Source organism: Lagopus muta, chromosome 4 (genome assembly GCF_023343835.1).
Source record: "Lagopus muta isolate bLagMut1 chromosome 4, bLagMut1 primary, whole genome shotgun sequence".
In the NCBI taxonomy this organism is placed as follows: domain Eukaryota; kingdom Metazoa; phylum Chordata; class Aves; order Galliformes; family Phasianidae; genus Lagopus; species Lagopus muta.
Window position 1 is genome coordinate 6,384,468 of NC_064436.1, and position 14,767 is coordinate 6,399,234.

The 14,767-nt window shown below is 44.4% G+C and overlaps 1 protein-coding gene across 1 annotated transcript in view; it reads left to right on the forward strand.

Moving 5' to 3' along the window:
- The first annotated feature begins 3,682 nt into the window (after positions 1–3,682).
- SH3RF1 (SH3 domain containing ring finger 1) overlaps positions 3,683–14,767 on the forward strand; it is a 72,453-nt gene continuing 61,368 nt past the window's right edge. The window contains exons 1-2 of the mRNA XM_048941275.1: positions 3,683–3,791; positions 4,344–4,821. Of these exons, the coding sequence (XP_048797232.1) occupies positions 4,441–4,821 (381 nt within the window). The 5' untranslated portion in view covers positions 3,683–3,791; positions 4,344–4,440. The remainder of the gene's footprint in view (positions 3,792–4,343; positions 4,822–14,767) is intronic.

Sequence of the window (14,767 nt, forward strand, 5' to 3'; positions counted from 1 at the left end):
GGTCTAGGTTTGACACGTAATTCTAAAACTGCAGCCTGATCCACTTGTGAATGCCTGGGAGGGCAGACCTGAATCAGATTGGGAGATAGCTAGGAAAGGAGCGAACAGAGCATCTGGCAGGCCGTCCTCACAGCAATCTCCCCTGTGGACAGAACACCAATTCTAGAGAAGCAGAGAACTGTTAGGACTAACTCTGTGTCCTCACCGAGAAGGCATGCAGTTTATCAGCTGGATCCCAAGGAGGAAGAAAGGTTATTTTAAAATGAGCTTATCAAATACCAAGTTCTAACATTTCTGTTTGCTTTATCTTTTCTAAAATCTTCACAGCTGTGTTGTCTAGCGTGATTTCTTTAAATAAACATTCTCCTTTGCTTCTTCTTTAACCGTGTTTGTAGTAAGGGCAATTTCAAACTTGCTGGTTAATGAGATGCAGGCACTGCATTCCCATCAGTGCGAGGATCATTCAAATCAAGTTCTTGACCACCTACACAAAACAGCGCTGCAAGATAGGGCAGTGGATGCTGCAGCTTAGGCTGCGTGGATCTGAAACACCCGTAGGCCCACTAGGAATCCTCCAGTGATTAAAGTGGGGGAAATGTGAGATAACTGAGCTCACTTAATTTGTTACACATTCTCCAGTGTCACATCCAATTTTTCTTTTGCATATTCCTTCACTGTGACTCAAAACTTGCTACAAAAGCATCACGTATAGAACGTGTGCACAGCTTCACGTGATCCCAGCTTCATGGTGCCACAGAGAGCTAGCTTACAGCATTCATAAACAGACAACGCTCTCCTTAAGAAATAGGAAACTAAAAAGTAATCTAGATTCAAATGACGTCTGTGTTTCGTCAGGTCTGAGGTACAGCCAGGTGATTTTTGTCAATACTCCAAGCTAAATGCCTGGTTGGATACAGGGTGGAGCTGTAAAACTAGAAGGCAAGACCTACTGAGAGCACATGAACCCATTTCTCCTGCCTCCTCGCAAATACAAGAGCAGCACAGAGCCTTCTGTAGGGTGCAGAAGCCCTGCATGTACTTTGTGTTACAGTCACCGATCTATTTATGAGTGGCTCCAATGCAGACAATATCTTAAAACGAAAGCATGCCTATTCTTCTCAGTAGAAATAACATTGTTGAAATTCATTCCTGAACCCACAAACAAAATTCAGCCCATTACTTCCTCGAAACATCATCTTCTGTTGCACATTCTTTTCAGTAGGACATAAAACCTCTTGTTCCACTATTCTTTCTGCCTTCCTGTTAAGTCAGTTGCAATCATCTTAAGACACTGAAGATGTAATTCATAAATAAATTAAAATAGGTATCCATCTATGGGTTCCCTCAGAGCAGTTTCTCGTATTCAGCCTCCACTTAGCTCTGTTTTATGACTGCTAATACAGTGTTTCCAGGCACGTGGGTTATCGTGTTGCTGAGGTCACAATCTGTAGTGAGATTTTGTAATATTCAAACGGAGGCTGGATCTGGTTTTGCTTTGCAACCCATTACTGTATTTTAGTGCATTCACTGCTTGTGCTGTGCATTTCAGAGGATTTTCATGCCAACAAACGGAATTCTCTTCTGAAATATCTTAGTCAAATTTCCTGAGACAGTAGACATAAAAGCTGATATAAAGAGTGCATGTCAGCCTCACTTCCCAATTATTTATAATTCCTTGACAAAATCCAATGGAAGATTTGTAAAGATGTTAAGATTCTGCAGGTTTCTGTGGAAAACTGCTCATAGCCAGAAAAGGGGAAAACTGAGTGCCCGCAGCAGAGGTCAAGCTATCTTCTTGCTGGCCAGCCAGCTTACCAGATAGTCAGTGCTGCTCAGAGCCAGGCTCAGCTTAAGCTGTCTAGCATCATAAAGACAGAGGAAAAACTAGGGGTACTTGGAATTGTGTTAGAAAAAGGAATTAATGCAGGAGGGTTTGGGGGTAGAGAAATAGAAGTATGACTGTTGGCAGAGAAGGCTGAAGACATGGGAAGGTCTGTAGGGTGGCTGGCCTACAGAAGAACAAAAAGAGACCAGCTGGAGAGAAAGAGAAGCACAGAGAACATGGGTTCCTAAGGAACCAAGTTTTACCAGTCGTGCTGCTGCCATTTGATCTTTTGCAGTTCTCGTCTGCCTGTTTCCTTTCACGTCCTACTTTATCCATTGGTTTCCAGATGAAAAGAAACACAGAAGAGAAAAAGAAGTTTGCACCTGAAAACCCACTTCCAGAGCACACAACAGACGAGTAAAATAATTTTTTACAAATAGGAAAGAAAAATAGAAAATATCATTGTAGAAATCTAGCTATTTGAGTAATGGGAGGGCCTCTAAACTCAAACTGCAGTTGTTCTCCACAATACACAACCTCTTCTTTCAATCAAGCAGAATCTAGCACAACATTTGCTAAGTAATGAACTGTACACGGAAACAGAATGGCTTCAAGAATAAGGAGGGGGGTTGTTTCCCTGTGAAATATGTGCAGGTTACAAAGCAGTTCCCTGCTTGTGGCTGCCAGCGAGAACGAATAAACACCTAACTGCAGAGGGAATTCTTTTGGCCTGCTCTGGCCAGGTAGAGCCTAACACTTCATCCATTAGAGGGCAGTGCCGTACGCCAGCATGCCTACCCACTGTTTTGCACGCAGATTTGTTTGAAAATTAACTACTGCTGCTGCTCAGGAAGTAACGTGTTCATCTGACGCTCTTCAGAGCGTTTATTGCTCTGGCCAGGATACTCAAACACACGTAATATTTTACAGACTTTACCTGAAACATTACCGAAGGCTAGCCCTGATAAAAAGCTAATCTTTTCATCCCACTCCTCTGAACTTTCATCTTCCTTCCCTGGTGCCTCACCTGCCGTCTAAATGCTTTCATTGTTTCAGTAGACACTTTGCATTCCTGAGGCAACAAACCGAGCTCAGACAACCATAACTGGGTTGCTTACAGAACAGCACAGTGCTGGAAGGGTGAGCAGCAAACTGTTACCACGCAGCCTTGATGAGGCCTTTTGGAAACGCCGTGGCAGAAAGCGGCACCGACTTGTGAGACGGGTTTCTGTTTTGATTCAGCAAGACAGTGTTTTGAACTGATAATTCTTCCTGAATGATGGAGGAATGCTGTGAGACGTGGCGATACTCCAAACTATCAGCTGTTCATACCCTTCTATTTACGCTACAGTGCTCCCTGCAAAGCACAGACACAGAGCAGAGCCCCGCCTGTATCAGTTTCCCTAACCTCCAGAAGGCATGGGGGAGGAGGCCTTATTTCTTAACGAGCTGCATAGATTTATAACTTTTGCTGTTTCTACTAGGATTTCCATAGGAAACAACCCAGAGCACCCATATGCACTGTGCAACCTGTGCATAAAGGCCTTCACCAGCACGCAGAACTCAGTGAGGTGACAACAGGTGCGTGCGGTGACCCCGAGCAGGGACACGTCCCGATCGTTTCCTTTCCCAGTTGGCAGCAGAAGAGATGCTGAACGTCACGTAGGGTTCGGCTGGCCGCCTTCCAGCTCCTCGGCACCTGGCGAAGGAGGAGGAAGGGGCGGCCGTAACGGGCCGGCTCCACCCGCCAGGGAGGCGCAGCCGCTGAAGGGGAGCCGCCTCACCCTCCCTGCCGCCGCGGCCCCCTCGGCGGGGCGGTGCCGGGCGGGGCGGAGCGGAGCCGCTCCCCGCGTCAGCCCAGCGCGGCGGGCGGGAGGGGCCGGCGGCCTCGGCGCTGCCGCGGCGGGAGAGGCGCCGGCGGGGTCGGCGGCTCCTCGCGGGAACAAAGCGGGGCCGGCGACGCACGGTGAGAGGCCGCGGGGCGGCCGAGGCGGCGTGACGGCTCCCGTCCCGAGGGCCGCTCCCCGCGACCGGGCCCGGCCGGGGCTGAAGTGGGGGTACGGGCGGGGAGGGGCGCCGAACGGGGTGAGAAGCGGTGGAGCAACATGGAGGTGCGGCCCGGCGCAGGTTGGGGCGGGCCGGCGGATCGCGAGGGCTCGCAAGTTCGCGCCGCGGCTCCGCAGCTCTGGCGGCCGCCCTGGGCGCCGCGCCTCCCGCCCTCCTTCCCTCCTTCCCGCCCGGCGGCGCAGCCCGAGGTACAGCCGATTGCCGACGGCTGGGATTCGAACCTCCGGCTGTTCCTGTTGGCCGTGGTATTTGTTCTAATCGGGTGCCTAAATGTAGGCTGTGGTTGTTATTTAGTGCTGTCTCAAGGTTTCTTTCCTATATTGAATACGCAGTGTTGGATTAGAGTCTAGACGTGCAACGTTTGGCTCGTTGTAGGAATATCTGAAGGGAAAGTGGACCCGGTGACTCTTTTTCGAGCTTCTTAACGCCTTTCTCCCTCAAAAAATTACAGAGCGCAGCCAGAGGAGGAATGGATGTAACATGATAGCCCTGGAGTCCTCAAAACGCACTGTGGAGATTCGGTTTTTTGGTTAAGCGCGGCGAAGAAAATGGATGAATCGGCTCTGCTGGATCTGTTGGAGTGCCCCGTGTGCTTGGAGCGCCTCGATGCCTCGGCGAAAGTCTTGCCTTGCCAACACACGTTCTGCAAACGCTGCCTGCTGGGTATCGTGAGCTCCCGGAACGAGCTTCGCTGCCCCGAGTGCAGGACTTTAGTGGACTGCAGTGTTGATGAACTTCCGAGCAACATTTTGCTTGTTAGACTACTGGATGGCATCAAACAGCGGCCGCGGAAGCCTGGCACTGTTGGTGGGACCGGGGGTGCAAATAATTTAAGGGTCCCCATCACTGCTAATTGCGGATCCAAGGACCTGCAGAGCTCTCAGGCTGGGCAGCAGCAAAGGGTGCAAGCACGGAGCCCTCCTGTTAGGGTAAGTAGGATGGAACGTGGTATATTTTGTTGAGATCCTTTTCCTCGTGGTTTCAAAATGTTATTTGCCTTTGTTTCAGGATGAGATCGGTCAGGTAGTATATGTGGCAAAACAAATTATTTTGGACAGTTGTTGTGGATGTCTGGCATCAGTTCTCTTATTGGTGATGGTTTATTGCTGTGTAAATATCGATGATTAGGGATAATACTTCCATACTGGAGATCTTACTTTGGCTCTTGCCCTTTCTGGTTATCTGTACGCTTCCTGCAAAGTAGGTACGTTGAGTATTACAGATGGGAGGGAAGTTAAGTTCGTGTTGAAGGTGATGGAAGTTTTGCCTTTGGCTTCTAAAGAGCTAAGCTTTGATTTTGAAAAAGAAGAGATCTTTGAATTGCTGTGGTCTGGTAAGTTTGTTTGTCCTTCCTGTCCTCACCCTGTCAGTCCTTTTCTTCTTGAAAGTATTTTTTGAAGCAAGTAGAAGAATCAGTGTGCTGTGATTGGCAAACACTGTCTTAAGCCTGTGCTCTGGTTCCTTCACAGGATTCATGCGACTCGTGAACTTTGTTGTGCCTTATGATCGAGACTGTAGTGCCTTGTTTATGGTTATCTGTTCTATAGCCCTTATCAGGAAATAATCATTTATGAGACTACCGACCTTGCTCTGTTATGTCTTAGCAGGAAGGCAGATGGGCTTCTCTGAAGGGTCCTGCTGCCCTCCTGGGGATGTTGCCTGTCCTGCGTTCCCATGATGGATATACACTGTCCAAACAATTCATGTTTGTTTCCTTCTTGCTGAATTTAGCGAAATGTCCTATGGAGTTTCAGGGAGAGGGTTTAAACATGTACTTGGCAAGGCTAGTCTTTATCTTCAGGTACATCTGAATGTTTTCGTTTACTTACCAAATGAGGAAAAGCTTACACATAATTCTGGAGACAAATAAGCGTTTTGACTGGCATTTCTAAAACATCTTCGATGCACCCCCTAAATTGGCAAGAGAATTTCAAGCACAGGTGTTCCTTCATTAGATTGTATTGTTTTAGCTGCTGGATAATCTCATTAGGTTCTTCTCTCTAGAATATAACAATGATGAGTGTCATGCTGCTTCCTGCTAATGAGTTTTGATCTGTGTGTATATGTTGGTAAGGGAGAGGAGGTGATGTACTTCTGTTTTAGAAGCTAAGCCTTGAAACAAGTTAAGTAGAGAAAAAAAAAAAAACATCAGCAAAATCCAAACCAATCATCTGGTCTTGTCCATTACCCTGAAGAGTTTGCTATGACATCTTGCTTTTTCAGAAGCTCTTCAGCTCAAAATAGAGCAAAAATGACCATACAAAAACAAGTTATATGGATATGTGTATTGTCACGGATGCCTTTTTGGAGAAGACTTGTGGTGTAGGAATGTAGTGCATATGCAAGTGGGTGCACACCAGAGTTTCTCAAAGCCTCGGTAGAAAAATAATAAAATGGTATATGGAATATGGAATATTCTTTTCAGTGTTGCACAACAGGATATTGTGGAACACTTACATTTCCAGATGTTGCACAGAGTAGAAAGTGATAACGTATGGAATGTTGCTTCAATTCGTTAGCTGTTTTATAGCATGTGCCATTAAAATTGTGACCATGTGGATTCCTCCTGCAATTAATTGATACTCTGTGTATGCTAGTGGTAGATGTCAGTGTTTTACAGTAAGTCTCAATAAGTCTTTGTTTCTGGAGCTTCAAAGCTATTTAGAGTAACACAGGCATTCTTGTGTCTTCTTTCCTTTGGGAGACAGGAAAGATGATCTCTCATCCTCTGTCCACTTTGTCCAGAGCCTTCTTTTAATGAGGAGGCCAGTGCTTTTAAGAATGAGCCTACTCTGAGGAATGATAATGGGGGTGAAGGAACACTATTTCCTTTTTCTATGTTAAATTGTTTAAAAAAAACAAAGTTCAGAAGACAGAATGCCAGTTGAATGGACAGTGTTGAAGTGAATGTTGCATTTGTTTTGTGAGCTATAGCATAAAGATGGTTTCAAATACTGTTCTTCTCTGGGAGCTGGGGAGGAAAATCTGTTTCTGGATGAGTGGCAGAGTCAGATTTCCTGAACTAATTTTGCTGAAGGGGAACTAATAAATGAAAGTTGCTGTTACGTTAAATGAAGTGAATGTGGGTGAAGGCTGTCAAGTCATAAACATTCTGCTTATACCCTGAAGTAATACTAAACTCAAAAACGCCCTTTCAGAGGATGCCATAGTTGAGAGAAAAGGTTAATTCAGCATGTACTGCAACGCCATTTCCTGAGCTGTATCAATGGCTGTGAGACTGCCAGCCCTGTTGTTTTAGAGTTCTGCCTGTATTGCATTCTCTGGGTGTATGTGGTGACACATGGCAATAAACAAACAAATGATTCCTTGTGCCTTAAATCTAATAAAGCTGGGGGTGATGGGGGTTAATGTGCCTTGCACCTCATATTCCTCCCTCTGCAATAACCCTGTTTCTTTCTGTAGCCTGTATAATCTCTCACCACTAAACAAGTGCTATTTCTTGGTATGAGTTCTAAACCTCTTTGTGTTCCCTTCTGTCTTGATGGAGGAAGCCCTCTGCACCTTTCTCTGACTGCCAGTTGGACAAAGGCAGCACAGTGCTGTGCCTGATGGAAATTGCCTCACATGAGTGTCCAGCTCTGCTGTTCTGAGCTGCCACCTTGCCTGGGAGAACAAGTGGTGGTTGAGCTCCTTGTTTTTGGTGCGGATAATAATTTGGTGCCTTTTGAAGTCACTTCCACAAGGGATGTCAGACAGGTATTATCTTGAGTTCCTTATGGCAGTTTTAAGAGGGCATGCTTATTGCTGGAGGCTTAAGCCTACTGTGGGCATAAGTTGGGAGGTGCTGGAGAATGTTCTAGTTGCTGTAGCAGAGGATAGGTTTAAGTTGGTAGATATGTATGTCTTGGGCAGTACAAATTCAAGGGGAAAAAACAAGTCATGAATTTTCCTGCTAGTTTATTTATGGTTCAACTAGTTAACAAAGTTAGGGTTGTCTTTTCCACAGAATCTTGAATGGAGCTGCCTAGGTGGTCTGAAAGCTGCCCAGAGAGGCTGTGAATGCCCCATCCCTGGATGTGTTCAAGGCCAGGTTGGATGGGGCCCTGGGCAGCCTGGGCTGGTATTAAATGTGGAGGTGGTGGCCCTGCATGTGGCAGGGGGGTTGGAGATTCATCTTCCTTGAGGTCCCTTTCAACCCTGGCCATTCTGTGATTCTGTTTTTCATCTGTTGCCTGGACCAGGTGTAGGCAAAATAGATAAGTGGGAGATAAAGATGTTTTTCCTTCCCAGAAAACTGGCCAAGCCTGATGGATTTGATTTACGCTGAATGGGTATTGATGGTATAATCTAAGTGAGAAATGATAGAGAGAAATCTTACAGATTTCAGATTTAAGAGAAATCTTAAATTGGATCAGTCATAAAACTCTTTGCTTTTTTTTCTTCATTTTCATCTTAAAAGCAGAGTCTTCACCACAGATGGTGATGTTTCGTTGAAACAAGAAGGTAAAGGAACATTACAGGCTCTTAGGAATTGCTCACTTAAGGTGCTGATGGGGCTTCCTCATTTCTTTAATAAATTCTTGTTCTGAGCATTCCATTTTTCTTAACCACTAACATCTCAGCTGTTTGAGATATGTTCTTCTAAATTGAGGAGAAAAGAAGCCCACAAACAAAATCTTATTCCACAGGCTTCTACTAATGAGTAAGTGGCAGCCTGGCATTGCGTTGTGACCCCACGCTTCCATTCTGATGTGGGTGTACCCCAGCTTCAAAAAGTAAGGTTTAAGGTTTTAACAGTAAGAGATTAAACTCCATTGCATTCTAATAGGTTTGCCTGGGAACTGCTGAAGCAGCTGCAAGGCCAGGAAGGAGAAGAGAGAGATCCAGGCTGTCTTTTCCCAATGGTAGTGTCTGAATTGGACGCTCAGCTTTGGGTAGTGGGTCTGATGGGCTGCCTTCTCTTCTGTTAGGGCCTGGGAAGTGTGACCTGTTTATCTGTCAGATTTGATGGGTGGTGTTGGCAGTGAGTTTTCCTTTATGCTCGAGAGCTCTGAAGGAGAAGAGGCCGTGCTGGCAGCCTACACAGCTGGACTTTGGGACAGGATTCGTGGACCCACTGGGAGCTGAAGTGAGTGTTGCAGCTGTAGGCACGGTGCTCACTGGCCAGCTGATACCTTGGCGAGTCTTTGTTTATGTCAGAAGAAAACCGTGGGATTGCAAATGTGCTATTCATAGATCTGCAACTTTAACAAAGAGTTGAAAATAAACATGAGGTCCACTTGGGGTTTTGACCACGCATAACAGCAGATGTTGAATGGAACATGTGTTTAAAATCTGCACCGAACAAAAGTCAGCAGAACAAAACAGTACTCAGAAATGCAGATGTTTACCAATAGGACACTTAGCAGAGGCCTGTATTGTGATGATAGATCAGGTTATAAAGTGTAACTCTTGGAAAAAATCCGCTCTTGTAGAAACATGCAGCTGCTAATGCAGTTAGTTTCGTGCCTGGTATTTGTGCTGATAAGTTAGCGAGTCATTACCTGGCAGTGCTTGATTTTTGGGGTCTGTATTTTTGGGGTCTGTACCATATCTGCTTTTTCTTTCTTCTTTTTTTTTTTTGTAAGAGAAGTTTACTGTTGTCTGTGCAGTTTGAATCACAATTCTGCATGTGTTCTTTCTTAGAAAAGTAGGAAGAAGCAAGGTGCAACTCAGAGGGGTTTGCTGTGCTGACTGCAGGGAGAGCTGTTCATTTCTATTCGTCAGACGTGGTTAGGAAATATTTTGAGAAGCCTCTCTAAAACGTGCACATGCACTTCTGTTGCCTCTCACACTTTGTGAAACAACAGATTCTGATTTTACATCTACAGATGCTTGTACCGTTTTAATTACTTCTTTGTAAGCCTTCTTTATGCTATGTTAAGCCAGATAAAAATTTAATAGAAATTATGAATATAGAAGAATAGCAGATTATCTCTTTATTAATGTGTATGGCTGCTAGATAACTAATTAAGTAGAGAGAAGGAAGGCAAGCAATAGGAAGAATTATCTCCATCTGAAAATGCTGGGCTAGGAGTCAGTGCTTCCGGGCTCAGTTTCTGGCTTTCCCACAGATGTCTGTTACAACCTTGAGCCAAGTCACCCGCAGCCCTTTGTGCCTCTGCTTCCCATCTGCAGATATGACTGATAGTACGTCCTTTGTCTGAGTTGCTATTTAAACTGTGTACTCTGTAGGGCAAGGATGGACTTTTTATTTTGGATGATGTATAGTGTTTTACAATGGGTCCACAGTCTCAGCTGAGGTCAGTAGATACCGCAGCGCGCTCACTAAATAGTTGACTTCCAGATTACTGAAGAGCTGTTGATAATCCATTTCCTGGACCAGAGATGGTGCAGTGCCTAGTGTTGATTTGTTAAAAGGATTTCCTTTTGTATTTGAGTGTTTGATAGCCACGTAAATGTCTGCCTTTTCTTCACTGAGATGCTTAAAAATAGCTGGAAGCTGGTGTTACATTCTTTATCTTGGGAAATTTGTATCTGACTGGAAGACCTGTGTGTAGATGTGAGTGTATTTTGAAAGGGATGAAAAGAGAATATCTAATGTGAATGACGCTGCTAGCACTGAAATATTTAGTTCCACGCTTTGAACCTTGATAGTAGTCTTTCTCTGCAAGCTGACAGAAATCTGCTTGATGAAATAGGTGAGAAACTGCTCTGATTCCTTTATTATACTAATTAGGTTTTGAAGTAGCTTGACCTAAAAAAAAAAAAAACAAAAAAAAAAACAACCAAACAAACCCAAACCAAACTCAAAAATAAATCCGCAGTGTGGGTTTGGCTCTTAAATCTTCTGGTTTTGTCGCTCTCTTACATGTTTGCATGTTCATAATAGTGTTGTGTGAGGGCTGCTCTGAAAGTAATGCCTCCTACTTAGGATGTTGGCCCACGACACCAGGGGCGGATGGTGATATGGCAGTAGAGGCTTCCTACCTGTATTCTGGTCCGTTTTGTTTCTGTGTGACAGACGGTAACAGGACAGCCTAATAGAATGGCTTCCTACATAGAAGTGCCTATGAAACAAAGGTGTGCCATTGAATTCCTCCATGCAGGAAAAGATGGCACCCGTTGACATCATTACTGGTGACAAGATGCGGTGCTGCCTCTATGAGATGGAGTTAAAATTGCAGTCTGCAGATTGGTGGTGTGTGAATTCCCCGTCCATGGAAAAAGTTCAAGATGCTGCCCTCCTTGGGTAAGGTGATGTGCACTGTCTTCTGGGATTGGAAAGAGCTGATCCTTATGGATTTCCTGGAAGCTGGACAAACCCTGAGCTCTGACATCATCTGATCGTGATGCTGACTAAGCTGAAGACTTCCAGAGTCAGGCCAGAGAAAAGAACCTTTCTATTGCAACACGGGAATGCCATAGCAGTTTATAAACAGTACTGTACATTGCTTATATTGGCTGTCCTGTCCCACCACATCTACTGTTTGGTGCCTTCTGGCTTCCAGGCCAACGGAAGATGGACTGTGTGAGCAACATTTTCCTTGCAGCGCTGCTGTGAGAGCAGCTGTGACACAGTGGGCCAGCTCTGCTGGTGCAGATTTATTTTCTTTTTTTTCTTTTTACAAGCACAGCATGCAGGCTTTTCTTCATGGCTGGCAAAAATGCATAGCTAATGGCAGTGACTGTGTTGAAAAAGTAGTGTTTTGCAGCTGGGAATTCCCTCTATCAAATAGTGTTATTGTGCTCTTCGTATCTGTCGTAGTTTCCATGAAAATAAATGAGGCATTACCTTCATAGTGGCACACCTATAATTATTTGCTCTTCAGGAAGAGGAGGGCCTGTCTTGACTTTCTTTCATTTCCTGATTTAGTATTGGTATTCCTCCATCACTGGAGATGTGTTTAAATTTTACAGTGGTGTTTTTTTGGTTTGTTTTTTTTTTTTTGCACTCTAACTTGGCTATTTACAGGTTTTTGCTTTGATCATTCAGGAAAACATAAACTTCTGCACAAAAAAGATGCTTAAAGCCTGTATTTTAATGGGTTCATGAAGGGCAGCCGTCTTTGTTTTTTAATGATATAAAAATCTTTTCTTCTTTTTCTCTTTATTACCATAGAAATCAGTACGAATACAATTATACAGTTGCTTTACATAGATGGTCCAGGTTCTAGTTTAAAAATAAAAGTCACAGTTGTACTATTGCTGTGTTTCTTTCAGCATTTTGCTGAGCTTTTTTATGATTGGTGTCTCTTGTTCTGTGGCTTAATAGATGCACTGTAAGGTAGGAGAAGCTAGAGGGGGTGATTAAAACGGGGCTCAGCCAGGAAATCTTTCTTTGTCCCTCTCCTTTACCTGAGTGAAATGGTTTTTAAGTGGTATTTCCTCATCCTCATTTTACACGTGCGTGTAGGCCTGCTGTTCTCTGCATTCCTAAAACTGCAGGTGTACTAATTAAACTTGGAATTCTTTACTTGTTTGTCTTTCAGAGGACTTCCCATTGCAGTGCCTCCTTTGTATCATATGCTTAGCTTCCTCCTTTGGCTCCATCGCTGTCCTTTATTCAACCATGTGATCTTTGATCTTACATAGTGTACTTCTTCCGAAGAAAAAGAAAACATATCTTGCTTCCCTTTCCTGTCCAACTTGCCCTGGACTGTGTCAAAGTTAAGGAAAGTAAAATAAGCAACAAGGAAAAGAAAAAATGCTCTGACGTGTCTGGACTGCAGAAGCTCGCATGGTGTTTATGATTATCTACTGAATGAATGAGGGCTATAAAGCATAGGTTAGTGCTGCTATGTTGATTAGCCTCCTTCAGTTGTGACAGGAGTGCCATCTCCTTTTTATCACTGGCTGCGTGTGTATCTTAGTGTGGATAGAAATGTGTCTCAGTAATTGAAGCTGAGGTATCATCTGGTCAGCTCTGTCCACACGTTACCCTTCTTACACAAAGGGAAGTGTGCATCTGTTATGTCTCAGTCCCAATCAGATGCCTCTTTTTTAGGCACAAAAGCTTCATCTCGGAAAATCAACAGTGAATTCTTGGGTTAGTTGTATTATGCTAGTTTCTTTGCTTTTCTTTTCAATTTACCCCATGGGAATCTTTTTAAGAGCAGCTCTTTTGGACCAAGAATGCCTGTTTAGAGGTGAGCTGGATTAATTATAGGAAATGAGCAGCCCTGAAGTGGGAGAATAGCATATTGAGAGAAAGCAGCCTATTCTGCTCATTCCTCACCCTCCAAACTTGTGAAGGCTGCTTCACAGGATCACAGAATGGCCAGGGTTGGAAAGGACCTCAAGGATGATGAAGCTCCAACCCCCTGCCACATGCAGGGCCACCAACCTCCCCATTTAATACCAGCCCAGGCTGCCCAGGGCCCCTCCAACCTGGCCATGAACACCTCCAGGGATGGACGGGGCATCCACAGCCTCTCTGGGCAGCTGTTCCAGCACCTCACCACTCTCATAGCAAAGATCTTCCCCCGACATCCAAAACCTAAATCTCCCCTCCTTCAACTTAATGTTATTTCCCCTTGTCCTCCAAACTTGTGAAGGTTGCTTAAGCCTTTCTGATATGTGTTGACAAAGTAATGGATACCTTGACTCTGGCACACTTTCAGAATACTGAAGAGCAGTGATATAGCGTGTGTTATTTATACATTTCTAGCTGCCTGTAGATCTGAATGAGGGAAAAACAACCTGTCAGAACAACCCGACAGAAGAGCTTCAAAGTTAGCTTCCTAGAAATGATGTGCCTGCTTTATGAGCGCTGTGTTGCAGTTCTGTTATTGGTGGACTTCTTTTACGCTGTGATGTCTGCGTTCCAAGAAGTGTTAACATAAAGAAACAATAGTTCAACTGTCTTAAAAGTCCTTTATTGGTTTCCAAATCTATCAGGTTCCAGCTCAGCAGTGCTGATAGTTGAAGATGACAGAAGTCTCCAAGGCATTGCGCTGTCTGTGCAGTTAAGACTGTGGTATGGTAGAGAGTTGTCACGTTTGATCATCGTGCTGGGGGCATCATCCCAGTGAAAGCCTTGCTGCGTTCTGCTTGAGTCACTGCTTTCATTTGTGCTCATCCTGTAGGTACTGCTTGGGCTGTGTGTAGGTTGGGCCCCTGGCTGGTTCGGTCAGCACAGAGGCAAGCCGTTAAGTCTTTTCTTCCTCTTGTCCATCCTCCTAAATGTCAGGAAATTATCAGGATTCAGGTGTTTTTCCTAGAGTGTATGCATATAATCATCTTCAGTGTTCTTAAAGGTACTTCCTGAGCAGATAAGTAATATTGTTGTCTCTTCCATGAGTCAGAAACTTTAAATGGTACTGAGAGGGGATTAGACTGGGTGAGAGGAGGGAAGCTAAGGACACCATAATCCTGTTTGCACAGATCTCTGTGGCTTCTCTATGGCTTCATGGTTACAGCAGTGAGTGTGATATGTGTACATTCTACCTGTGAAGGGCAAGTCAGACTGTATGGTGTTTTGGCTTGCTAGTACTAACATGGAGAGCAAAAAAAATGGAACAGAATGGTCTCTGCAGTATTCCATATCTTTCTGTAAAGGAGATGAAATACTTGTCACTGTCAGTGCAGTGCTAAAATGCCAATACAAACAAAAGTCTGTTCTAGTCTTTCGTTTAGCAGCTGTACAGAGTTGTATTTTGGTATTAACAAATTGCCATGTAATTTCCCGGCAGGATGAGTCACTTCTTTTAAGAAATAAAGCTGAAACAACAGGGGGGAAAAAAAAAACATTAAAAAAAAACAACAAAACTATCAAAACCAAAACATTTTAGTTCTGCCAAGATCCAGTTGAGGCTACAGGTGAGCTGGTCATCGTTCTGGAGATTCTACATAAGCAGAGTTCAGCATTTGGAATTCTTTGTCTTCGTGATCTAACAGCTGGCAACCCTGCTC